The sequence below is a fragment of the Chelon labrosus genome (assembly GCF_963514085.1).
Source record: "Chelon labrosus genome assembly, chromosome: 12".
NCBI classification, from domain to species: Eukaryota; Metazoa; Chordata; class Actinopteri; order Mugiliformes; family Mugilidae; genus Chelon; species Chelon labrosus.
The window spans coordinates 22,169,058-22,196,453 of record NC_140345.1 but is presented as its reverse complement, the minus strand read 5'-3'; the positions used below and the strand labels follow the sequence as shown (position 1 = coordinate 22,196,453).

General features: G+C 44.0%; 1 protein-coding gene across 1 annotated transcript in view; it reads right to left on the bottom strand.

The window, feature by feature from the left end:
- Window positions 1–27,396, bottom strand: part of zfpm2a (zinc finger protein, FOG family member 2a) — a gene marked incomplete at its 3' end in the record, with an annotated part of 114,506 nt that overhangs the window by 65,015 nt on the left and 22,095 nt on the right. The window contains exons 2-3 of the mRNA XM_084557570.1: window positions 18,692–18,850; window positions 11,317–11,418 (exon numbers count right to left, since the gene is read on the bottom strand). Of these exons, the coding sequence (XP_084413696.1) occupies window positions 11,317–11,418; window positions 18,692–18,850 (261 nt within the window). The remainder of the gene's footprint in view (window positions 1–11,316; window positions 11,419–18,691; window positions 18,851–27,396) is intronic.

The window sequence follows — 27,396 nt, the reverse complement described above, 5'->3', positions numbered from 1 at the left end:
TGTCCTACTGAAACCCAGTCATCTCCGCTGATAGGCCGTGTTATAGAGCCAGCAAATGGGCTATAAATTAATATACCATGAGAGAGGCATATGGGGTGAAATGGAATGTTCTGTATCGGTTCAACAAAAGGTGCCACATCTTTAAAGCAGATATGTGATATGAAATTTTACAGCTGAAGGAGAAATGTCACAGAGCTTTGATAAGAGAGCGATGAACTTTCTCCCCCCTCCTACCCAAACTGCTATTATCAGGTCCTGGTGAGCAAAATGCATCATTTATAACCCCCAGCCCACACTATTATCTTTGAAAAAGGAGCTAGTTTTAATACACTGAAGGGACCCCCACCACCACCAGCAGCAGCAGCAGCAGCGCCACCCCATTTTCCCCTCCTCACTCTCTACCACCCACTAACCCCGCCTAGACGTGGCTACGTTTGGCCCCTTAGCAGGCAGAACCGGGGAGACCGTTTGCTGGAGAGGAAGTTTCCAGGCAACTGCATGAGTTTGGAGGAAAGGGGGAGCGTCGGGGAGAAGGAACGGGAGGGGAGACTCGGGAGGGAGATTTGTCCCCCCTCGGGTCAGGCTTGCTTTCAGGCGGTGGGTAGCTCGGGGGGGAAAGAGTTAAACAAGCCAAAGGGATTAGGGCACTTTAGCTGTGACAGTCCTCGCAGGCTGAGCAGGGGGGTTGGGGGGTGGTCGTGGGAGGTTGAGGAGGTCATTTGGATGGAAGACTCCTAGTCTTTTGTGGTTGAACAATGCGACAATGCCCATAAAGCATTGTTTATTTTGAAACCTTATCTCCAAATGAGAAGCTTTATAGGACGCATTGGGATCGGTGCCAAAATTTGCTTCTTAGAACATGTGCTGTGGATATTAAATAAGTTAAACATTATGGTTTTGCTAGATGAATAAAAGGTGGCGATTATTTGACACCATATAAAATTTGATTATTCGCATTGTTGCTGTATAGTTATAGCTAGCAACCAGTTAGCTTAGCTTAGCATAACGACATGAAACAGGGGAATACCTAACCAGTTTGCGGCAGTTTGTTTGTAAGTAGAGGTGTTAATATGGTAAAGCATCAGTCTACCTGTTTCCTCTTGGTTCCAGTCTCTATGCTTACCTGGACCAAATGGACCAAATTCCAAGTTGATCCAATAAAAATCAGGATCAGGTCATGGTGATGAGTATTTCAATAAAGAGAGCGTTTAATACAGCAAAGCCGCATTCCCACGCACGCTCACAAACAACAAATTTCAGCCCCGCAGTACATTATCAACCCGGCGACTGCTGTTTCGTGTCATTGAACAAATTGAAATATGCCTCCTGTCAAGCACTCTGCCTCGTCGAAAGCCCGGCAAAGTTAGAAACAGGCCGGGCGACAGCGATCTCAGAGACATCCATCTTTGGGGGAGCGCTGCAATTTTCTATTGATAGCATGTAAAGGGAGACAGCAAAACTTAAAGAATGACTGTCCTCACACGGAGATATCGCCCCATATCGGCGACAACATCTAGAGGACACACACCACTCCTGCGGGAATCTGATCGTTTTAAATGCTTTTCTTTAAAATTTCAGAACCATCAAAAGGACATTACTCTACCTGAGCGCGTCAGGATGAATGAATAATTGATGGCATGTGCACGGGGAATGCATGTATTTGAGACAGATGGATAACAAGACATAAGCTGCAAAGAGAAGTTGCTATTTTTTCACTTCAGTCTAATCATAAATTGTGCAGAGTTATATTTTACAGCAAATACAGGTGGAGATTGGTCAAAAAATTATGACAGTGCTATGAAATATCAACTTTTTTTTTTTTTTTTTTAGCAAGGAACACAAGTAAACATTGCTGCCGTCTTGATATTCTGCAGTTAATTCAGGAGGAGACTATTTTTAAAGTACTCCTGAATCTCCTCCCAAGTCAATTACCAGGCTGCAACTTCCCCTGGGTAACGGGGAATTCTGTTTTTTTCCTGGGTGACCTAGTTGTCTTTTGTGAGTAGGTTTTAGCCAGAGCAGTTTGACAGTCAACAGATAAGATGGATTAAGCTTTTTTTTCATCCAGTTTTGATGTGAACAGCGTAAAAGCGGGTTAAATCATTGAGTTTCAGGAGTATTTTTAAATGCCTGGAGATAGTGTGATAAAGGAGCTAAACCTAAGACTTGGGCCGGGAAGGTCAAGGTCGCGGCTTTGGAGAGCAGCTACCCGGCGACGGGGGCCAGCTTTCGTCTCTCTCGGAGCGGGCTGAGCGCGGGAGCCGAGCCCACCTCTCATCACTCCCAGAAAAGATACACGGAAGGAGTGAAACAAAATCCGGCGAGGGCTCGACGGGCGGCATCAAAGAGCAGCGCACCCTCGCCTTGTGTGGGTGCGCTGCGTTTGTGTGGATAAGTAAGAGCGCGTGTGAGAGAGAGGGAGAGTGGAGAGGGGGTGGGGGTCGGTGGGTTGTTTAGTTCCTGTTTGCATTTGCGTGCGTGCATGCATGAATGAGGTGGGGGGTGTGCGCGTTTGCGTGTGCGCAGTGTAAAATATCATTCCTCCATGAGCAACTAGCTCCATAATTATGTTTTGATTATTTGCGAGTGCTAAAATAAAACAGCAATTAATCTGTTGATGTAAAACAGAAAATAGAAGTACGACGTACATATTAAGCAACCCAGTTTACACAGCGATGCAACATTAAAACAAAATCACATTTTGAGAATATCATTTGTACAATGCCCCCCCCCACCCACCTCCTCCTCCACCTCCTCCACCTCCTCCTCCTCATCTCCACGCCTCCCCCAAACCTGAGCTAAAGGCGTGCTTAACATGCGCATAGGAGCTGACAGCCGTACAATCACGTGGCTGTGCTCAGCCAATGCTGAATTCATTTGAATTTTTAAGCCGCGCAGTGATGAAGCCACTTGAGCAAAAGAAAAGGTGAAGAGGCGACTAAAATAACAAACAAATCAGAACGGTACAGCGGGCGAGTGGCTGGCTGCGTGTTACACGTTGGCTTATCGCGTGTCACATCTGGCCGACGCTGAGAGGTCTTTGGTTTGAAACATTTCTGAGGGGACATATTTAGACACATTTTGTGGACGTCTATTCCCCCACTGCTCCTCATGTCGGTGACAGGGGAGAGTAATCCTATACACAGGCTGCTATTGTGAAATGAGAAACTAGCCTCCTTCACTGCCAGAGACCAGATGCACCTCTCTCCCTCTCTCTCTCACTCTCTCTCTCTCTCTCTCTGTCCTAATCTGTAAACGACTTAAAGGAGCCTTATCTCCGGGCTCTTCTGCTTCATTTCATGCTTGATTTACTTTAATTTGTCTGATAGGGCACAAGGATTTGGAAATGGCCCATCTTTCGGTGGAAAATGTTCTGATTTTTCTCCGGCATTGTTATGTGGAGGTTTTTGACTTTTCTCTCCCCGTCTCTCTCCTTCACTCACTCCTCCTCCTCTTTCTCCATCTCTATCTCTCTCCCACTCTCCGTCTTCCTCCCTCCCTCTTTCTTTCTCCATCATCTCTCTTTTTTCTTTCGATGGGATGGTGGTGGTGGCGGCGGCGGCGGCGGCGGTGGTGGGGGATCTTGCTCCAGTGCAACAGTCTGTTTGAGTGCATTTAGATTCGAGCTAACACAGCACAAACAAGTTTTTTTTTTTTTTTCGAGGTGTGATTTTGTGATGGGTGACGGCGACACTGGAGTCGTGTTTGCCTTTCAGATCCACACTGGGCGCAGAGCAGCCGAGTGCTTCAAACCACAAAGATCTTATGTTTAAGTTAAGAGGCGACTGGCCCTCCAGTTTAGCAAGAGGGTGAGCGGCTGGCGCTGATAAAGTTGCTCCACAATGAGGGACAGGGACAAGCGACATGTCTACAGATGCCTCGAGTTCCTTTTTCCGCCGGCGGAACTCAAGTACTTGCATGGCTGTCTGGCTGCTCCCATCACCAAGACGTTTTGCTCACTTCTATTTTGCGACTGAATGACAGCAGAGGCAGTGAGCTATGATTAGAGAGGCGCTCATATCTTACCAGATCCTGAATAATCTCCATCCACTCTCGCCAACGAGCAAGGCACAGACGTGGCACAAAAGAAAAAAAAAAAGCCAGAGAAAAAGAGACAAGAAGAATGGGCACAGACATGGCCATATAGCTCAGCTGGCCTCCTCTACACTGCAAGGAAGAGGAACTGAGAAACCTAAATGTATTCACCTTGAGTCAGGCTGACTAATCTGCACAGTGGTAGACATAATCAAAGGGAATTTTACATTCAAACCTGTAGAGAAAAAGGAGGAAGACATAAAAAGAAAATCCTGCCATCTGAACTGAAGGTCTGTATTAAACAATTAAACTCATTCACAACTGGTGGTTACATGATGGTCTTCAAAAAAAAGAAAAAGAATTCCCACAAACACAGATGACACGAAACGTCACTAAACCCACCTCCAACACAATGAGCACCAATAAATGGTTAACCACACACAAACACGCGGAGGGAAGAAACAGGGAGACCATTGAAATTCATCTCACAGCCTGAATTTACTTAACTGCGGGTCTGCGCGCGGTGATAAACGGAGTGATGATCCGGCAACACGTCTTTATCCATGCTTTGCTTTAATTAACGGCGGCTTGTTTGTTGAAAAGATGATTAATATGCCAATGAAAATTGCATAATTGAATACCACAACACTCGCACAATCGGGGAGGAACATGCCATTTTTTATTAACTTTTCACTATGATTATTATTAGCATTATTTGCTATTTTAATTCACTTGACAAGCGAGCCCCACCCCCTGCTAAACATACAAAAAAAAAAAAGGATGGTGGAAATCGGCGTGACCGGTGGGCCAAGCTGGGCCCAGCTGTTCGGCACCAATGGGAGGCCTTCACGGGCAGGGGAATTGCTCTGATATCAATACGTATCAGTATGAAGGGTGTGCACGAGGGTGGGAGAGAGTAGAGGGGAGAGTAGGGGGTTGGGGTTTTGGGGTGAGCTACAGCTTGGTTGGGACTGAGTGCATTCCTATGGCCAAATTATTCACTAAACTGAATGAAAGTAAAACTGCATATGAAACTAAGTTCCATCTGAAGCGTCGGATTCCGCCAAAAAAGCAAATTTATGCATGAAAAACAACCACAAACCAAAGTCGCTCAAACGACGGTTTTATTTAAAAAAGGCCAAAAGAAAATGAAGAATTCCACACGCGAGTAAGTTTCAGTTGAGCAATCCAGAGTTTACCCAGTATTATATCCCCCTAGCGCAGCTTGCACAAGTGTCTCCATGTTAATGCTAAATACACACATCAAATATTCAACCAATTACAATGATACCTCTTAGAAAAACGTGTGCAGCTACAGCGCCTGGGAGGGTAAGCATTGCAGAACAAACATATTCAGAGAGCTAAAGAAAGACGCGATGGGTGTCAAGTCCCCGGGGGCAGAAACACCACCACCAACCGAGCTTTAAGACAGTCATATTTAGCGACGGCTTTTTTGTTTTTTTCTTTTTATATAAAAAAAAGAAAAAAATGGAATTCTTTGGCCTTGTTTGAGTGAAATAGTAATAACAGCAAAATGAAAAGATGGCATTGTAAGAGGACACAGATTTGGTTGAAAAGTGGACAAAATGGCTGGAAGTGAATTATCTTATTAAGGCGCTCTCAGCGTGCCACATCCCACGTATTCCACACAAAACTATAACTGAATATAGTGACATCTTCCTCAGATGATAAGAACAGTGATTGCATTTTGCCCTATTTTAGATTATATAACTAACAACCATGAAGTTCCTGCATAAAGCCTCTTAGTATAGCGGATCAGTGACTAAATTTGCATCAAGCCAATGCAGCATAGGAGTACAGTGATTTGTCTAATCTCTTGTTGCATATTTCATCATCATAATCACACATTGTGCATTTGTGAGCGCGTGCGGCGGCTGGGGGAGGGTGTCTTCTCTGTACACAGGTGATGCATACAGTATAAAAATCCTTCATCAACAATCTCTTAAGGAATAAATGTATTTGGAAAAAGGCGAACAGTGTTTACACACAGCACTTTGATTGCAATTTAATTTTACATCACTCACGGCGGCGAACTCGCGGGGAAGCTGATGATGGACTTTCATCATCGGTATCAGCAATCTCGGTGTCATTCATGTTTTGTGAGACTTGTCAGAAGACTTTGAATAAAGCCCTGGAGGAGCGAGATAAAAACCGTCCTTTTCTGCGGGAGAATTGCCATGATGCACGTCCAAATTTCTTGATTACAAGACGAAGGAGGGAGGAGGGGGGAGGGGGAGGGGGAGAAAAATAAAACCTTGAATGAAAAGCCTGCGCTGAAAGTTTTCAGTTTGCTGATATAACAGTCAAGTGTGTCTATAAGTCTACTTAAAACGCTTAGGTATCAGTGGAGACAGCTGCGACACCCCCGTCTTATGATTCTGTCGAGACAGTACACTATCAAACCTTTCATACCGTTCCCAAGCTACATTTCCGGTGACAAAAGCTTTGCGAAAGCCTCCTGAAGGATTCATCTATATCCTAATATTTCCAATCCAATTTAACTGGAGCAGCCGGAGTGGTCTGAGCACTAGTTTACCAATCTTTGCTTTCCAAGACTCCGTGTGCTGAAGGCTTGAGGGGTTCAATCAATGGCGCTTTGATCTCGGCTGGAACCATAATTATTTAACATTGTTACAAGGATTTCTCTAATCCATCCTACCATTAAATCCCTTTTACACCCTCATCTTCTGCAGCCTAATCTGCATCTGGGTGCTCCGTTTGTCTCTCTCCCTCATTTCGACTCGCCCCTCCTTCCTTGACGACACCCTGACTTTATAATGGACTTGGGTGTCGAGTTGGAAAATGCCTTGTTTACCGAGAGAAACCTGACTGAGCCGGGGCTCACGCGGGCTGTCGCTGTTCAAGACTTTAAAAGTTTTTCTTGGTATTTGTGCTGAAGTTTGGGGCGTACGCTCAGTTCAGCTGGGGCCAAAGGGTAGAAAATGCTCCGCAACTAAAAAGCAGGAGTCTGGACACTTCCTTAATGAACTGTTGATTATAATTAAACTGTATTAAAGCTGAGCTGAACTGGCCAAATGTAAACCCCAAAACTGAAATGGTTACACCTTCATTTTAGCTGTTTTCCCAATAAGTTTCTTTAGATGAACTAAGGGAATGCCAAAGTTCAGGTGTCTGATGCCCAAAAGGTTTAATCCCATCTGTTTATTTTGGTGATCACTTTGACTCCCAACAAAAAGGGCCCGCTGTCCTCTTGCAAATATTTGCATGTCTGTGTTTCACCACGATATAAATAGCAGCACGGGCAACCGCAAACATTTGTTGAGGCACCTGCCACAGTATCGTGGCCATCTGGTCCTCCAATTCTCCTAGCATGACATATGTGCATTAAACCTGAAATGGTTATTGTTTTTTTTTTTTTTCTCCTTTGGAAACTGGAAGAAGACTGATTGGCCACAGACCCTTCTGGGTTGGCTGGAGTCAAAAATGAGACTCGAGACTTTTTACATCTGAGTAAAGCTGCGTGTGCATGTTTGATGTCTTGAAAGGGGAAAGAGGTGGGGGTGTAAGGATGGATACTGTTTTTCAGGGTGGTGTGTGTGTGTGTGTGTGTGTGTGTGTGTGTGTGTGTGAGTGTGCGGGGGATCTCTTTGCTCAGCCCGTGTCCAACCAAGGTAGATTCTCAGATGGCCACTCCTTCGGCTGACCCCTGCCTCGCCCTGGCTGACGCCCAGCTGGCATCAGGAGCTGAGCAAGCTGGGCCGTGCCGGCCGTCGGGGACAGCCAAGAGAAGAGATTTGTGGACAAGGTGAGCACACTGCTTCTGTTACGCTCACCTCCTCCTTCTGCATCTCCTTCTTTACAGTGTAACTCATTTTAAGTGTGTTTGGCGCAATAGTCTCCGTCTTTATGAAAAGGCAATGAGGCACAATTTCTTGGCTGTGCAGCAAAGAACTGAGTTGAACCAATGTGCAATTTAGAGTCTTTACTGCAAACTGACAGCTAAAGTAGATCACTTTAATATTGCTTTGCATGTTGTTTCTAATGTGTTGAAGAGGCATTCCAGCAAGTTCACGTTGCACTTCAATATAGTTGGAACCCAGATAAAAGATGTCCTGATTTTTGTAGTCAGGTCCCCCAAACAGTGGCATTCAAACCAGCAGCTTTCTAAACAATTATTATTATTGGAGCACATCTTGCTGGTAAACGCATTTTAAGCCCCAAGCCCCCAGTTTGCAACACAGGCCTTTTAATTAAACTGTGCAGTCACCAATAACCCTTACGACATCATCTGGTTTGGGGTTTTTTTTCAGACTTCGGAAGGATGTTGCAGAGACGCAGAATATGTCGCGCACCTGTTTCCACAAGCTGTGTCTGCGTGAGTTATAAAACCGGTGAAGTGCTCCTTCATCAGTGTCATCAATGTTTGCTTCTGCAAAGGTGCCGTCAGATATCCACTGTTGTGGACGATGAAGTTGCATTGCACAAAACAGGCAAGAAGCCTCGATGAGCCTGAAACTCTGGTGGCTAACGCTGCCGCTAATTGCATCATAAGCACAGTGTCAGTGTATGCTACAGTAAGAGGAAATCAATTTGCCGTTTGAGTAACTTTGATTGGGAAACTGTCCCTTTAATAATGCGCCATTCTGAGCAGGTATACTCAAAGACAGTCGTCCACTATGGAGGACAATGAATCTGCGTCGCATAAATACATGACAACAATGGACCTTTAGCAATCACACATAACCTGTGTCTGATCCCTTAGTCATATGAGATTTCTAATGAGACAAACCTTGTCACAATGCTGCACAATGCGGTCTGATATCTCAGTTTCCATAGTTTATGATATCAGATTAAGAAATGCATAGATAAACATACGCAAAACAGAGAGCTGTTTTGCAAACTCGACACTTTCGGTTTGAACTGGCAGCGATCGCAGTTACAGCGCTCTTAATAAACCCTGGGTTTTCATGACTTTCAGACGAGGGTGTGGCTTACACGAGCAAGCATTTAGATAAGGCTGAGAACAAGTTCATTAGCAGTGTTAGCTAGCTAACGCACGCCATTCCCAATTAGCCTTGAGGAGAGCAAGTGGGAGAGAATGAGAGAGAGACGGAGTCAGATCCCTATCGCCGGCGCTCCACGAAAATGAATAGAATAGCATGACGCGCTATCTCTCAAATCGGCGGCTGATTGGGAAACATCCGTGACGAGAAATGAACATGAGACAGAAGATCAGCGTGCAGATTCGCTTAAGGACATACTTGTAGAGACGAGGAGGGAGAGAAAGGGAGCTCGCTGGGTGTTCCACATCAGAAACCCAGCACTCTGAACAACAGAGAAGAGCCAGCTATCAGATTAATAGTGAGTCATTCAGCGCGGTTCTCTGCTGTTCCAGAGAGAAAGACAATCAGAGAACAGGGGGAGGTGGGTTGGGTGGGGGCAATCATGGACAGCACTTGACATGAGTTACTAAAGTGGAGATGAAATGCGGGAACAAAAAAAAAAGTTCAATTACAGGATGTAGATTGTAAAGGCTTTTGTTGTTACTCAGCAAAAGGGAAATGGTATGGAGGTGCTTCAATAGAATCACCAAAGCAGGTGGGCATGTTCCGAGTTAGCCCACCTCATTAAAAGGCTTCACTCTTTTTATGTAACGGCCATTGCACAGCCTATTCAGATGCACACGCGCAGTGATTAAAAATTATCTGTTGGTGATCACAATCAAGGCTGCTTAAACTTAAGCCAAAGAATAACAAAGAACTTTTGAACGCCGGACTATCTGAACATTTACAAAGTGATTAAAGGGGAGACAGTCTCAAACTAAATAAATTTGCTTTTAATCGCTTTGAACAGGAAGTCATGTCATTTCAAATGTTCCTATCTGATTGTCTGATTCCCCTCTTTATTCAAATTATAACATGCCCATCTGACTTTTCCAGCACAATGGGAAAATTAAAAAGGGAAATGACCTTTCATGGCAGCCATGATGAGAGAGTGAATGGCATTATTATGCGCCAAGATTAATTTCTGCCCACTCTATGCTGCCCATTGAGAGCACGCAGGAGGGGCACGAATGCCTCCGTTATAAGTCACTTACTAATTAGTTGGTATATCATAGAGATGTTGGAAAAACAAGGTGAATACGAGTTGATTGTGATCCGATAATCCGGCTGCCGGCACATACAATACACGTATAGAAGCCTATAGGAGTTTCTGTAAATTGGATGCAGCCAGGTGCCATTTTTCACTCTATAATACAGCAGAGATTAGGACACGGTGTCAGAGTCTTCTGATAACTTGGAACCACTCATGCTGTGGTTTAGCAAAACATGAAATGGACACCATGTCTCACATCACCTCCTCTGCAGTTCAGCTATCCTCACCGTATGCAAGAGGCACTCTACTTCCACAAAACTCTCCCTTCTCTCCCTCCTGTCCAGCAGTGTGTTTCTGAGCCTCTAATTCTTATTCTGATGGCTAAGTAGAAAGGGGAAGCATAATTACAGTCAGTCATACATCTAGTCATGCTACATCCGTCCCTCCTTTTGAAAGCGGTATTTTTAAGCTCAGCATTTTCTCGCCCCCCCAAAAAAGGGGCCTTTTTCCTGCGTGTGATGCCTTCTTTTTGTCATGGCCCCCATAGTTCTGAGCTGACCCCCTCAGCCCTGTCTCCTGACTGATCACAGTGATGGTTTATTACTGTCGTCCCAGCGCTCTTATCTTTAGCCAGCAATGCTCATTTCCTTCCCCAGATTTAAATGCAAATGTGAAATTTAATGATAAATGCATTATCTGATAGGTGCGATAACACTGATTCACTGTCAGTATAAAATACACACCCCGGGGGGCTTCAAGCTAGCAAGCACAACTTGCCCAAATCCACTTTTTTCTCCCGCTCTCTCTTTCCTTTTGCCTTTTTCTTTTTTTTACCCCCTTTTTTTAACAAATGCATGTACCTGCAATAAATTCTTGGGGTCATTTTATGCATTAAAAGGAATCATATTTTGTGTGTTCAGCAGTGTGGGTGCAGGCTATTGCTGAGCAGTAATTGCTCTGCAACTATCGTGTTCAATGCATTATCCATCACTTTGATGAACTTACTTTTGGTAAAAGGGCAAAAGAAGATACAAACAAAAATGTGTTGCAACTCTTCACTCTTGGATTCTTCTGGAAATGTATTTAAGGAAGCAATTGGTGGTATTTTAATTGAAGTATATCATGCATATGTGACTCATTTGTCTATCTATAGTTCTAATAAACCGAAGTCCACTAGTAAAGTGATATTGAGGATTTTCTTACTTGGACCGTCCCATTCCTCTGGCCCGACGGCAGCATGCCTGGTCTTCTCACCCTGTCCATCCATCTCCGACTCTCCTGCTTCTCGGTTGCCGTCTTCCTCTCCTGCAAAGGCACAAAAAAAAAAAAAAACATAATAAGATACAAAATGAGCAGCGCTCATTCCAAAGTTAATGTTCCGAAACCTAATTTAACTAAGCACTGCATTATGGACTGAGCTGCCCATCCGAACGGTAGATTCTTATGGACTTTGGAGGCCATCCTAACAAAGATCATTTCGCTTTACAACTCTTTCCCGTCATATTTGGGTACGTTACAACGTGAAGTCATTGTGTGTTTTTGTGAAATATATACAGTCTTGTATATGTGCGAGTTCACCAGCTGCACATTTTTATGTAAACAGAGTTCCCCTGAGTGCTCGCAGGAACAGGAGGAAGCACCATGGAACAGGAAGGAAAGCAATGTGTGGGAGAGAGGTGGCTATTTATTACCGTTTGATCTATTGTGGACCATGCTAGAATGTGTGTTATAGGATGTAGGGCTGATTTACAGTCTCGGGGTTCACACAGACCATACTAAGGGATATTTGGGTATCTCTCTCCAGGATGTAAGTGCCTAAAGACCTTGTTAAACAGACTCTACCTACGCCTGAGTGTGCGACGGTACCACCGACCAGAGCGCCTGTTGAGCCCTTTCAGATGAGCCACGCCATAAAAGAGAATCTATTTTTGCATGTCTACAGTAAGCACAGTTTGTACTCCAAGTTTATAGGCACATAAATCAGTGCTTAGTAGGTGCCCCTAGTGTGGTGCTCTAAATAAATCCAATGTGGCTGACACTACTGGTTGCACGGAGTGCTTCTCAAAACTCGGGCAAGTGAGAGCAAACCTGCTTGGGGCATGTAGTGATGGTTGATGGTTTGTAGGGGAACATTTCTCTCACTTTTGTCGCCACATCTATTTCATCCCTTTGATGTTTTAAGCCCAATAGTGAACGGTCAAGGGCAGGCCTGGATTACTACAATGGATTTCTACACTTCATGCACTCTACAAGGGAAAAAAAGAGGATGGAGATGTACATGTAAATGAGAATGTATTAAGATAATATAGACAATATACTTAAAGATGAAGCTTATGCAGCTCAAAATAATCATACTTGACACCGAATGTAACAACGAATGCTACTATAGGGTTGTTTACCACATCTGTATCTGATTTTTAACCCACCACAAATTCCCACCCCCCAAAAAAACATTGCGGTCTTAGTTATCATGTTTTCAGCGACAACTGCCACGGGACACACGCTTCTTCACTCCGGCGCCGTCCATCCTCAGTTAGGTTAATCTCCAGATCGAGCACACACACCATGCTTGTTTGGCTTTTTTTTTTTTTTTTTTTTTGACAAGGCTAACTTCAAAGAAGGTAGCAAACATTGCCAAAAGGATGTCAGCTTTCTGCCCCGCGCTAAAATAGGAGATGCATGCGAAGAAAAAAAAAGCGATACTGAATGGAAGTCTGCAGAAATGTCCTACTTACAGTACATGAGGTCATTATGACCCACTTTTGCTTATGCAAGTGTCTGCTTGGGCAGGCAGTTTCTCCTCTACTCCTCCTCTCTGCCAGTATATTATCAAGCCCACTCAACTAAATTCCCCCACTATTTATTGTTGGGCCTGGAGAACCTCCTTAGCATACTAGGCTCGTATTATGACGAGGATAACAAAGGCGTATATCAACAGTTCCTTCCAATGGAGCGGAGTTTAAAAAAAGCCGGCGAGATAACATTAAAGGCACTACCTTGATCTCAGGCGAACATGTTAAGCCCTGTAACGAAACGTATTGGAAGTGTTTAATTACAGCCCGGGAAATGAAGCTACAAGATGATTCCTTAATTAAGCAGTGATTAAGGATTTTCTGCCTTCTATCTAACACAGTTTGCAGTGCATTTTAAACACAATCGCCCAGGCAACCTCACAGGGAACAATGTCACACGGCTTTGATGAAGTTTCCTGCACAAATGTCACTAGGAGAAAAAAAAAAAAAATAAAACGCAGCAGAGGAAGAAGTGTTGGAGCAGCACTCTTTTGCTTACAAGTACATTTTGATAAAACCTGGAGTGCAGAGAACTATAGTGACCCATTTTATTTTTTAATTTTATTTTAAATGACATGAATTTGACCGTTCTCATGTGGAAACTGAGGTGCTACATTTCATTCGCGGAAGTCCGTCTGAAGTAATAGAGACTCTGCCTTGTTTCATCATTTGAATTGAAATCCTCTGCAGCCTTATCAAAGGAGACAGATTGTCAATGATCATCCTCTACATTATCGCCTAGATCATAATTTACATCCGGCCTGGGTTGGTTTCCCTCTGCAATCTAATGGATATACTTAAGGCTGAGTGAGAGAAGGCAGAAGAGAACAGAAGGGACGGGCAGGGCTGGGGAGGCGAGGTGGCCTGCTGGGTGTTGGGTTGGCGGGCATGCGAGAGGAGCCAGTGAGCTGTTAAAATCAGCCCTATCGCTGCTCTATCAAAGGACAGCTCTCCAGCCAAATCGCAGTCGCACGCAGCGTGCCGCGCATTCAGGTCAATAAGCTTATAGGCGATTTACACAAACAATTCCTGGAGCAAGGTAGGAACAAAGTCATATTGGCTTTTTCTGTCCCTTTCAGCATTGTCTCTGCCGAGGAAGCCCTTGAAAATGTCAATCGCTCGCGTGCGACTCTAAGGAGCTCAGAGCACTCTAATCCTGACCACTGAGTCTTGAGACAGGTTGCAATTCCTGCAAAATGGAATATGTTCAAGTATTGGCATGGGATTGCACAGTTCTATATGGTACTAAATTCTAGCCTCGATGACTTTAACCCAGTGCTACTTTTTTAAAAACCCATCACACATCTTACCAGTATTGGGGCTTGGCAAAGATTTTCAGAATGTAATATTAGGGGAGATGCCTGCCGTCCCCCCAGCAGCGGTAATGGCAGTCAGTTGATATTGCTTATTTGGTTGTTGATGCAGATTGTGCTGCAGCCTGATAAAGTCAATTCCAGGAAGCAACCTTTTTCACCAAAGTCAAGCATAGCTGTAAGACTTCTCTGCTATCTGAAAAATAGGTCTGAATTGCATGCAATTTGTGGCAGGCAGTGCACTCCAATGGAGGGAGGCTATTAGTGAAATGCCTTGCCACTGTCTCTTTAAATGCCAATAAATTCCCATCATCACAGAATCTGGCAGTTTTCCTCCCTGTCTGCAGCCTGGGTCTTTATCTCGCTCTGCCTCAGTCTCTGAGCATGTAGATCTGGCCCAGTTAGATTGTCATACTTAACAAACATTAATGATTAATTTCCTCCACTGAGTCAAATGGGGCTAAAGGGATGACTCGATTCATCTTATCGCGCCACAAATTAGCATTTCCCCATATTCTCCAGCATCAACTGTGCATTAAAATTCCGCATTTACCATTCTGGGCACTGGCAGCTCTGGTGAAAGAGCCAAGGAGATCCTCCTATGTTGCTGCAGATACTGATTACTTCTGTGTAACAGAAGGAATAATTAACTCTGCCACTTTCTGCTTTGCTTGTTACAGTATGTCTCCGACTGCTGCAAGTCAAATTACTCCCCGAGAGGTTATTTGAAGGGTCAAGGTGGGTTTTTTTGTATTTGCTATGTTAAGCCGTGCCTATGCAGCCCTCTGCTTTCACTCTTCCACTGTGATAAAATGTTTCTGCCCACATTATAATTTCTGTAATTTGAGGAGAGCGAGTGCAAACGTTCACATTCCTCTGTGCTTGATATATCCTGACACATAAACACCCACAACAATGTCAGAATCAAGCAGTCTGAGGCTGAAAAAGAAAAAAAAAAAATCATCACGAAAAAAGGTGTTTTACATCGAGGAAATGAGACACATGAAATGACATGTAAATTTACTGTCAGGGCTAAGTAAGGAAGTCATTTGTCATCAGACAACACTTGGAACGCTCAAAGGGAACAGCTTGTGGCAACACCCTGTGCTGAACTTCACAGATAGCCAACAATAAAAGAGTGGGGGGGAACAGCAAGGTGAAATTTCACAATTTCAGTAAAAAAAGGTGCCACTCAGCGTATATAAAAAAAGGTATCTTTCTCACAATTATGGAGCCAGGTGTGTCAATAGAGAATAAATCTTTGCTGTGGAGTCAGCGTGTTCATCTGTGGATTCTTCACAAGCAAGGCTCCATAAATGTGAAATTGACCGAGCAGGAGAAGTTGTTTGAGGTAAGATCCTTGTTTAATCGCAAGGGAAAGCCAAGGTTATTTCTTCAGATGTGTGTCTTTTTTTTTTTTAACAGAGCTGTTGAAAGGCAGGCAGGACCCCCCCCCCCCTTCTAAAATGCCATTTATATTAAAACAGTATTCATTCTCTCCGGGGCGCTGCTATTCTACCAAGCTGCTTCATTTCCCATGTTGTCTCAGACTCATTATTTTGAGTGTAACCGAGAGCAGACTGTTCATACTTTTAATGGCAGATGAGTGCTACAGCTGTAACCGGAAGAGTTTACGTCTGCACGACTCAGGGCCGGCCATAATTCACAATACTGATTTATTCCAATATAACCAATTAAATGGTGGAGCTCGAAGCAGTACAAGCCAACTCTTAAACTTTCCCATCCATATCAAAGCATTTTATTGTATTCGCCGTATTGTTTATTTGTTGATTCCGCATTTTGTATTTGAAATATGAGGCGCTGAATAAAGTCTGATCAAGGCGGCGCAGTAAATGGTACAACTATTAAATTTGGATGGGCTGAAGCCAGCTGCATAAAGTGGAAAGTAACATTTACACTTGCTGAGGGGTCTGAAGCCAAAAGCATATTTTCGATACGCAAAGTTAGCTTTATTTTTATACATATTCTTCTTGCGCTTTATTGTGATTACTGTCTGGCCTTTAAAAACTATTCAAATCGAACATGGAATAACCCGTGACAAAGCTAAGGAGGCTAGGAAGAGCTCATAGAGCAGTCGTTTTTGGGAATCTTGAGAGGCCTTACACCGGTACTGATCATTTCTTCAATTCATCTTAGGACCTCATGATCCTTAAAGCATCCTTGTCATTTCTACTGCAGGTTTAAGCTACCAGGCCTCTTTGACACCAATAGCATCTTACAAATCAATGAAAGCACAAAAACGCGGGGACATCCATGACACCATTAACTAAACAGGTTATGGACTCAACCATCGCCCAATTTAGAGGTTCCTGAAACTCAGACCAAGATGGGACGTCAAGGTGCTCCATGCACTTATCTGGGGAGTCCCTTTTCTGCAAGGGTAAGGCAAATGGCTGAGTCTTTGGTGGCATTCAACTTCTTGACCTTTGCGCCTTTAAGCGGCTTTGCTACTTCACCGCACTCTGATCAAAGTTAATAAGTGCTTCATATGTTAATGAAAATTGGTACTCCTCTTTGTGTTCCTACAGCTTTTTAATACCTATTATAGACTGAAACTTTTAATGGAGGTTTTAGGTCCCCCTGACAAGCCCATTTCAGAGAGTGACTACACAGATACAAGGCTAAGCTAAGACCAGAGAGTCACTGCTCAGTGGAGGAACCTTACACGGGAGACCTTATTCTCCGGGAAGCAGCCGAAGATAAAGGCCATGGGATGAGTGGCTGCTTTAAAACCCACGTTCAAGTCCGCTCAGGGCTAATTACAGCACGCCATAACATTTGAGAGGGTTTAGCTAATCAAGGGGGCTCTCTTTTTCCTCCTATAGTCGAGGAATAACACACTTAAACCATTTAATGCCGCCAGGATTGCGTCCTGTTTAATTCACGGCAGTTTCACATAAGTGGGGTAAATTTAAGCCACTCCGACATTAGTTTTAAACAGATCTAATTGAGGAAGGGATCATGGGGAAAATGGCTACACCTGATGATTGCACGCAACTTGCCACGAGGAAAAAAGGAAATTTGGATACTACATCACTTGGGTCTTAGGAGGCAATGGGAGACTTAGCTACTGTAAGCTTAGATAGCAAAGTAATACAAAAAAGAATCTGACTGGTTAGGCTTGTGTATGACAAGGAACAGATTACCAGTGCCCACGAAAAGTAGTATTTGACATTTGGGATTGCTGTTTCGTGTTGACTTTATTCACAAACATGGAAAGGAGATTTGAGGGCCCAGCTCCCTACATGGTTTTATCCGAAACAAAGGGAATATCAAATGGCTCTGGCAAGGTTCTTTGAAGATTTTCAGAAGTTGTACTTTTTTCTTCTTGCTGTAACCGCCAATATGTTCTGCGCCATCTATTTCATAGCTACTGGCTTATTAGGGGGACCATGCATTGTACTTTGAAGTTTGAGTAAGGACACATTACGAAGGAGACAAAGGGTAAAGCAAGCGAGGCGTCGCTGGTAATTGCAATTTCTGAACAATTGCGCCGTTCAACTTTTACCGAAGAACAAAAGGAAAACATTATTGATACGATTACTGGGGCATAGCCTACCTGAAACATGAAAGATTTATTTTTCCTTCAGTAATGTAATCCCACGAGGCACATCAGTTTAGAGGTGTGAAGAAATAATTCTAAACAAATTTGCCTTTGAAAGGAGAAAGAAGAGGCAGACATTCAAAGCGTTTGTTCTTCATTAAAAAGTCAAATTTATGGCATCCGCACGCCAGCAAGAGTGGGGACACCTGGGGTAGCGAGAGCCACGCGACCGGAGGGTAGCAAGAGGAGGGGGCGGGAGGGGACGGTGAGTGGGGGCGTTAGAGGGAGGGAGGCGGGACAGAGTCTGTCATCTTCACACTGTAACCTGAAGCAGACCACAAATTAGCTCCTGTGATGGCAAGGTGTGACCGAAATGAAACAAACATACAAAGAAGCAATCTAATTGAATTGGAGTTCAAAGAGGACTCGGGCGTATTTTGGCGATGCCGAGGCGCTTTATAGTGTTGGACCTCCGAGCAGTAGCAGGTGCTGCTGAGTGTTCACAGAGCTGTAGCGCTGGCTCAAAGGGAAGTGCTACGCTCTCCAGTGCATTGGCGTAGCGCAGGCACACCTTCGCAGCACTATCACAGAGGGAGAGCCAGTGTTGCCGATGCCATCTCCCTCTCAGATCAAACCACTGCTCTTGGGATCAAATATCAAAACGGATGGTTTCAACTCTAGGCAGCGATGCAGGAGAAATTCTCATATGGATACAAGTCCTGCCAGATTTGATTTGAACATGTTGAGGAATTTTATTAGACGCAGTTGGCAGGAACTTAACTTATTTTTGAAGTTTGGCACCAGGGCGCCTTAACATATTGTCTCATATTAGCTATTAAAAAGACCACGGTGCAGTGCTTGCCGAGAATGACTTTTGGAGTTTTCCCGTTTCAGCAGACGATCCTCACCTTTGTTGCAGAAGTACTCCATGTCTTCACAGCTCATGTTCTCAGTCTCGAACTCCGCGTTGAAGTTCTCCTCCACCGAGAACTCCTCTTTGGCCAAGAGCTCGTTCTCCTCGGAGACACACTCCTCCTCCTCTTCCTCCAGGCCATCCTCCAGAGGACCTGAGGCAGCACGCACACATATGAACAAAGACAAACACGCACACACACAAGGGAGATGTTCAGCGGTTTCATCACATCCTTCAGGCTTTCTCGAACACAAAACTTTTGCCTCCTCTTGTTTCTTTTGTCGAGATACCACAAATCTAGATGCAATTCAAAGCGCGGCACAGCGTTGCGCGCTCTACGCGCTACACAAATGCTCGCACCGTCCGTATAAAATAAAAACATTTCAATATTATTTTACCACAATATTTTATAAAGGTCCTTCCATTATAGCTAAAGAAAAAGAAACCCTTTGAGACTGTATGGTTTCTGAAAAACAAGCTGACACGCAGCCAAGGTGAGCGCTGATGTTAATCCCGCTACCTGAAAAACAAAACCTCGCACGGATGGAGGGAGGGGGGAAAAAAAAAAAAGTTCCTTTCCAGACTTTTCACACAGGCATCAGCATGGGAGGAGGAAAGAAAATACTTTTATTAATTTGTTAGCCTTATCACAGGGTACAATGTTGATTTTCCATTTACATTCCATGCCTCCGGGTAATACACCAGTGCAATCTTAAAGGAGACACTTTTCCGTGTGATTAATTTTTCCCCCCTCTGTGCAATATTATTTCTTTAAATCTAAATGATTTCAGAGTTTTGCTTGTAGCTGTACATCTCTTTTGGTATTTGCATATTACCATTTTGCTTCAATCAACGGTGTTGATGGAATTACTGTACTGCTACCTGAATTGTATTAGCTCTGAAAAACACCTCACCCGGCATTCGAATGTTATTAAGATAATGTGCATCTTGCACACCCCTGCTTCCCACAAAGCCATGTTTGCAATGTTTGCACATGAATTACCATAGCAAAGAAGTGACAGAACACTTCAAGTTTAAGGTTTATATTTGAAATAATGCACGCTCAGAAACCCGCACAACAACTCCTTCTCCCGTAGCGTTGCAGTGAAAAATCATATCAAATGTGCTGACATCACTGCCAGCTAGATGTGGATGCTGTCTCCGTCGCTGCTTGTCACACATGAGCTATGTTGCAGCCTCTTGTGCATCATCTTGGAGCTCAAACAGAGTACACTTACATCCTCTCGGCACCTTTCAATGTGTTTGTTCTATTGTAGCGGGAGTGAGCCCCTCAGCTTTAATAAAGCAATAATTTCAGTTCAGAAAGTGGGGCTGGTGTGCCTCTCCTGTTTCTCTTTCTTCCCACACCGCGCCTCATAAAAGACCCCCCTGATGTCCACAAACTGCTTGCTCTTTTCATTAGTCTTATAAATTACTCCTTTGTAGAAGCCTACATCTGCAGGAGCCCCGGACATGAAAAGAATTAGCACACAGCTCTCTAATAGACGCTGCGGAGGCAGAGTGCTGCTTTTAAATTAGGATACAGTTTTATGATCTTATCTGATGCCTTCTGCTGATTCGCTGAGGAGTGAAGTGAGGCGTGAAGTGACTCGATGAGTCTACCATCGCTTAAGATGATACTGAGAGATAAATATCGCAGTATCAAGGGTAGATTGTATGACTGGCGTTAAAAGCTCCTGCCAAGGCAATTGAAGACGGTGTGAAAGAAAGCAGAGAAATACATTTCTATACACACAGTCTGTACACATTCCATTACACAGCTGAATAAGAACTGTGTGTACAACTAAACGATTCTTCCTCTGTTGCTGGCGAATACAGCAGCACCACTGCGCCGCGGAAAATAGACCTACAGTGTTGTGTGATAATAAGGGTAAAGGGAGATTAAAGATAAACTTCATGGTCAATAAGACACAAAGATTAGGGAGATAAGATGAGATAGAATTGAGGTTTAATGGACTCAGAATAAGGGCATCTCACTTCCCCACTCTAAGAGATAGTAACTAAATGGAGCATTTTCAAACTGATGGAGATACTGGAGGCCTTGCTGCATATGGAAAATGAAATATTCCACCCCGTCGGCCACATTAAAGGGGGGTCTCATGGCTACTTCTTGGGGACCACGTAGATTACCAAAGTTTGTTCGCATTCTCGCATGTTTAGCTTATTATACAGTATTCATTGCATGGAGAGACCTGAAATTATTTCAGAGACAGCAATGATAAGAATAATGACTTTCTAAACGACTAGCACCACACTCCTAACTCATTTTCTGATAGTGGCGTCCCTGCTATATTTAGTTGTGTACTGTTTAAAATCCTGTCACATTCGCTGTGTGACCCGCGCTTGTTGGCGCATTTCTATAGGGTCTGCTGACGAACTGGGGCCGGAGGAATGTCTGCTGCTTCAACCTCTTATCAAGCCTCCTCTGGAGTTTAGATGGCCAATGACACCGCGGAGAGAGCGTCTGCTTTCCGCCCCGGCCACCGAAAACAACAACTCATTACAACTGAGAAGTCTGGAATATTGATTAAAGCCTGCAAATTATGCTATACTCAAAATAATCCAGTCATTTTTTGAAATAATGCAGTGATGAATTAATTACCTGACTCATTCTACTTCTAATAATGGGTTGTTCAAATTATTGTAATGTCTGTTAGATGCCGCAATTTGCTACTTTTGTCACATATCTTTGGATTTTGGACATTTGGTCAAACAAAACATGCAATTTGTTCCTTGTTTTCTCAGAATTTGTACCAACAATTTCCACGAGTTGCCCATCACAAGCTCAAATACTAATTAAGTATGTAAGAGAAGCCATTAAAAAAACAACAACAAACTGGAATAGAAGTCACTTTTGTCGTACAAATCATGTGTCAAGTGAAAACAAAAAGCCATTTCCTTGTATTTACTTTTGAAATCCTGAATACATTTACATACTCAGCCCCTAAATGTCCTTGGGATGAAACTATCTCTAAATTCTTTGATTTAACTGCACAAGTTCTTCAATAAGACAAGGACCAGTCGTGACGGGCCACAGGGAGATTCTTCTTGTTTCTACGGGGTCACAACCCAAACAGGTTGAGAGTCACTTGACCAAACAATTAATCAGTTTATCGCGAAAAATAACGATTGCCACAATTAATTAGCCCCGGCCGTACAGTAATTATCTGCTACCTTAAGTGTGACAGCTTTGCGGTTCGGACTTTCGAGTGCAAATTCATGAGCTTTACTTTCCAGAGAAAGGCTTGGTTTGCCAAAATCACCCGAGCACAAAGACTGCAATCTGCTCAATTTTCATGGGATGTTTTAGGAAACTGCACCCTCTCTGAACTTCCCCTCAGTCAGGGTCAGTGTCCAGGTATCCCTGTCATCCACACCCTCCGCCCCTCCACGACTGTATCATCCACATTCATCAGACTCTTCCTCTGCCGACTACAGAGAGAAATCTCAGCCCTGTTCAAACAGTCATGCAGCGGGAGCAGCAAGCAGGAGCAGCCAATGCTAATAGAGACATTGGTAGCTGAATGCAGGCTTGATCACAGTGGCTCTTTTGTTCATGGCATGGCCTCTGTCTGATAGGGATCGGCCATGCGGAGTGGAGCTCCGGAGAGGGATATGGTAATGCCCCCACTGAGTCTATAAAATGGGGTGATACTCTGAGACCATATGATGGACAGAGGATTAATGAGTCACAGAAGAAGGGGAGCGGGGGTAGAGAGGAGTACGGACAGAGGTGGTGGAATGAGCATATCTTTCAGGAAAATACTCGAGTCTGCGCCTCGGTGGACTAAAACAGAAAATGAAAAAAAAAAAAACAACACACAGATGTGCCAACCTTGCCTCCAAAGCTCACACTTTAAAAAAAAAAAAAGAAAAAAAGAAGAGCTCTAAAGAAATATGTGTGTACGTGCAAAAGTGTATGAGTGACTGCTAATTTCATGGCTTGCTTTTTCAGGCGTCCGCAATGTGGGGAGCTTGTGGCCGGGCTGTGATAGCGATACCTCACATTATCAGCAGGCTCCACAGTGTGATGTGTGGATCACAAACCCAGCCTCCTCTATAGCTCCCTAATTAGAGGTGAGGTAATTGAATCTGACAGAACAAAGCGGCAGATCTCTATAAGCATGGAAATCATTTTTGCTCCCACCTATACAGTTTTTCATCCAAAAGGTCCATTGAAAATGTGTCCAAGCTGGCCTGGGGATAAAACGTAGCACCTGAGACTAAACATGAATGCATAATGCAGCCCTAAAATCCAACAGGGCCACACAGCTCAACCCCTGCCAACTCCGCTCCCCGTGACTGGCCCTTTGTGCCAGCACTGATACTAGGCCTTCCTCACTTCCGGGTGAACACACACAAACACAAACTTTTGCGTGGGAGGAAACACAGCAGTTGCAAGCAGGAGCTCTGCGCTGTGAGCCAGGTAAGTTTTAGACACACATTCGCATGTTTACCCCCACAGCTGGCTACCAGCACTCGCTCTTTGACAGCGAAGAAGTGTGAAAAGAGATGAAAGTCTCATCTTCGTAGGATGAGTTGGGAAGGTTGGGGAAGAAGAGAAAGACAGAGGAGGAGAAAGTGGAGAGAGGCAGGGAGAGACTGGGGGCCATACTCTCTCCTCAGCTCTAATGACCTTTGGGAAGCAGAGGGCTCCCTCAGCCTTGGAGGAGACTTAGTGTATATGTTACAGGGCTCAAGCCTCTAATTTAATCCTTGATCACTGTAATGAAATAGATAGCATTTACGTAACTCTTAATAGCTTAATATGCTACAGGAACCCTCAAAGGAACGTTTCATTTCAAACATCTTTTTTTTTTTTCCATACAGTATGAATGTTATAAAAAAAATGACTGTTTTTTTTCCAAGCTGTACACTCTGTGATCAAACTAAATGCGAAGCTAACGCCGTAACACAAGTCAGAAGTAAATTACAATTTGTATATTGTCTGTGACTGGCTGCTTGTGTGTAAGTGTGCACGCATGTGTGTGCGCTGGGAGGAGCGTGGAACAGCTTCAGTGGAGACTGATGTGTTCTCAGCGCCGCAGCCTGTGACCAAGAATAAGCGATGGTATTGTTTAACTTGATTTTCCGGTTGCTAAGCAATGTAATTCTCATGATTAGAAATGGCTGCCTTCCTAAATTCGGGCACTTACAATCAACAGTCAACAAACTGCTTGAAAACTCAGCACCAACGCGCATCCGGGAAAATCGCTGCGAAAACAGAGGGAGGGTGGCTTCGTCTTGAGGGTGGGGAGGGTGAATAAATCTGCTCGCGTCCCCGTGAAAAACAGCCTCGCGCATCCCTCTGTGAGGCTGCTGCGGCGCTAAAGATGACAAGGCATCTAAATGTGATCTGATGACATCATACGTTAAGATGGCCGTCTAAGTTTACATCGCTGTACATACAGGCTCCGTGCAGCAAGGCTGAGAGACACCCACTGGCTAGGAACGTGTCACAGATTCCTTGTTACAGCTTGTCTTATCCAAATACAGGGAAATATATCATTTCTATTAGAAATGGCTTTATTTTTTGTTCGCATTTCTCAAACACTCCTAACATGATTCTGATCGAGTATCTTATTCCAATTTTCCGACACAACGTTGGATCCCAGCATGTTTGCAGAGTTGTTAAGTTCTGTGTTACTGCGCCCAGTGTTTCTGTCTGGACTGTTGAAGGGGAATAACACGCTCTTACTTCTTTATCCAATGAATTTGAATTGGAATGGCATGAAAACATGCTGGCATTTGACTATGCCATTAAAATGCTGGAGGCACCTCTGAGCGTGCCCGAGGGCTTCAGCAGATGCCAGCCTGTTCCTCTGTGGAGTTAGCTGTGTCCTGCTTCACTCTCCCGACTTTACTTGCCTCTCTGGAGTTTACAGAGGAACACGCGCATACGCGTCCAAGTGGACAGTGGTACACCGTTTGGTCCATAAAAGTCACAAAGCCTGTCCTCCAAGTAATATGGGCTTAGTTAGTGCCTCGTTTGCGGGGTAACGTTTGCTTTCTGAGTGCAACGAAGGGATTAAAATGCTGCTGGAATGGCCCGGCGTGCTGTATTTAAGTCCTTCCTCTTTGCACACTTGCTTCTCCTATGGCTGAATGATTTATTAGTGTCATTCTGTTACTTATAAGGAAATAAAAGTTAACCATGTGCCTGTACACTGGATGTGACAGCTGAAACAAAGCAGGTAAAATATGTGTGGTCTTAATTACTGGTTTATAAGCGAGCTTTTCACTAGAAAACGTTCACTTTTAATGAAGCCATTGAGTGAGGCTCCTCCAGGGAGCTATCATGGTTAAGTGGGGGCATCCATCTTCAGCCATTGGCTCATCTGCAGACGAGTGGAGGCACTGTCTACAGCGCACTCACCTCATATTGGCTCACTTTATCTCCACTAAGTAAAGTCTGTTGGACGGTGCTAACAGTGGCGAGAAAATACTTTTCTCTACCAGCTCTGATGAGGCTGAGGGAGTTTTCATTCTGTTGAGACACCAGCCACTTGACTGGTTGTTAAGTGCTTAATAAGATGCTGCTGTTTAACCTGAAAAGCATCATATTCATCACACTGAGAAGCCGCGAGCCTGCGAGTACTGAAACAGGAATATTGTAAACGCTAAAACAGCCTCTGCAACAATTAGCTCCTACTCCGGCATCAAAGAATTTAATGGGGCGCCTTCAGAAAAAGAAAAATGATTACTGTATCAAATAATGTAGATAAAACAATATTGTCCCATCAAGGAATTTCTATGAAATGGATATATCTAAGATGTCAATTTCATTCCAGTATTATGAAGGATGGGGGGTTCCTTTTGCAATAAATTCTTCATTAATTCAATTCTAATTTGCCTCTGGTTCCTATTTCTACTATTGATAGTTCCACTTCTTAATACCTCGGATAAGGGGGAGAAAATCATTGCAATAGCTCAGTGGAGACTGTGAGCGGAAGATAGGATCTAAATATTACCAATGCCAAAAGAAGTGTGAAGTCTGATGAACATTTCAAAAGAACAATTCTTTATGGATCAGCTAAATCTTTTCCACTTTTTAATTAAAAGTAAAGAAAATAGAAGTTAATTATCCTGTAAAGATTAGCTGGTGGGCATCTTTCTGTAAATTAGTTCTAATTAAAAGGAAATTGTCAAATGACATTCAAAGCACTGTCCTTTAAAACACAGACCGAGATGGGCTCTCCCCCCCCCCACCACCACCACCACACTCCTCCTCCCACCCTCCCCACCCACTCTGCCTCCCCCCTTAATTCTTGATCTGGCCATGTGAAGCTTCTTGCTGGAAGATTAGGATTCTGCCAGTGCTTCAGACAGGACACACACACACACACACACTGTGCTCCCTGGATAGCAGGCCTCTAGCTCACTGTGAAGTACTGCTGCATCAATGAGGAGCTGGTGGCTGCTGGAGATAAATACTCCTCATTGATAAATGATTGCACTGATTAGCTGTTGTTTCAGAAAAAGTTTCCTATGTGTCAGGGAAGACGGGCCATCAAAGCCAGGAGAAATATAAAAAAATAAGCAAGAGATTTTAGTTCAGTGTAATATCAATTCAAATTTGAAGCTGTAACAAAAAATATTGATTTTTGTAACAAATTACTTATTTTTTTCACCATTAAAAGCCAGAAAATAGTTTAAAATGCCATCCACAAGTCCCCAAATGGTTTAAAATGGCATTGCTTTTGCTTGTGTCGTCACATCTGCAGGCCAACGCTTAAAGATGGCTTATGAAAGACAAGTAAATTTTAATTTGATCGTGGATTGTTATCACTAGCATTGCCGTCGTTGCCGTTAAAGACATTACAAGTCAGTCCCCGGCTCACGTGATTCCTCCCCGCCGCCAAAAACAGAGGAGCCCAAACGTGCGAACGAGACGCGAGAAGTTAACCAAACCTCCTCTATCATCACTTCACAAATAAATGATGAATCAGTCTCCTGGGTTATGTGTGTACTGTAGCTTTCATGTGATTTCATGTGGATTTCATCATTCATTGTCTGCAGCTCCCATCCACCCGTGCTGTATCAAACCAGATTCCAGCAGTGTAGTCTGACAGAAGAGAGAGGAGAATGGCGCTGAAGCCCCTCCATCTGCTGCGGCTAATGATGATGCTCTCTCTGGCCTGGAGCAGAACTGTGTGAGGGAGATTTACACCCATAATACCCCTGGGGCCCTGGAGCTGCACCGCGCTTCCAAAACACCGTCACTCCATCACTTTCTATATGATAGCTGGCAGAGCAGGTAACAATGGACCAGCAACAATGTCTTTTTGTATTACTGACAAGTGCCTTATTTGGTTGACATAACCTGCCTCTTCGCCTGTGGAGTGGCACCGAGCGCACAGGAAAATGGATGACAGCTACACCATTGAGACATTGTGGAGTTGCAACAATCACGGCGGAGTGTGTTTTTTAAAAAATACCTAGCAGCGTGGGTGATAGGAGGCAGACGAGAACGGCGGCGGCGGCGGCTGAGGGAGAGGTGGCTGTCTTCGTGATGCGCTAATTGGAACGATGGCGGGAGGGGGGAAAAAAATCAGGCATCACGGTGAGCTAAACTCAACAGAGCTGCCTTTTTTTTTCTCCATTTACTCTTGTTATAAAGGTTTATAAGTTGTAATTGCCCCTCAATTTGGAAGCTTCAGACCCACCGTAAAGCTTTGT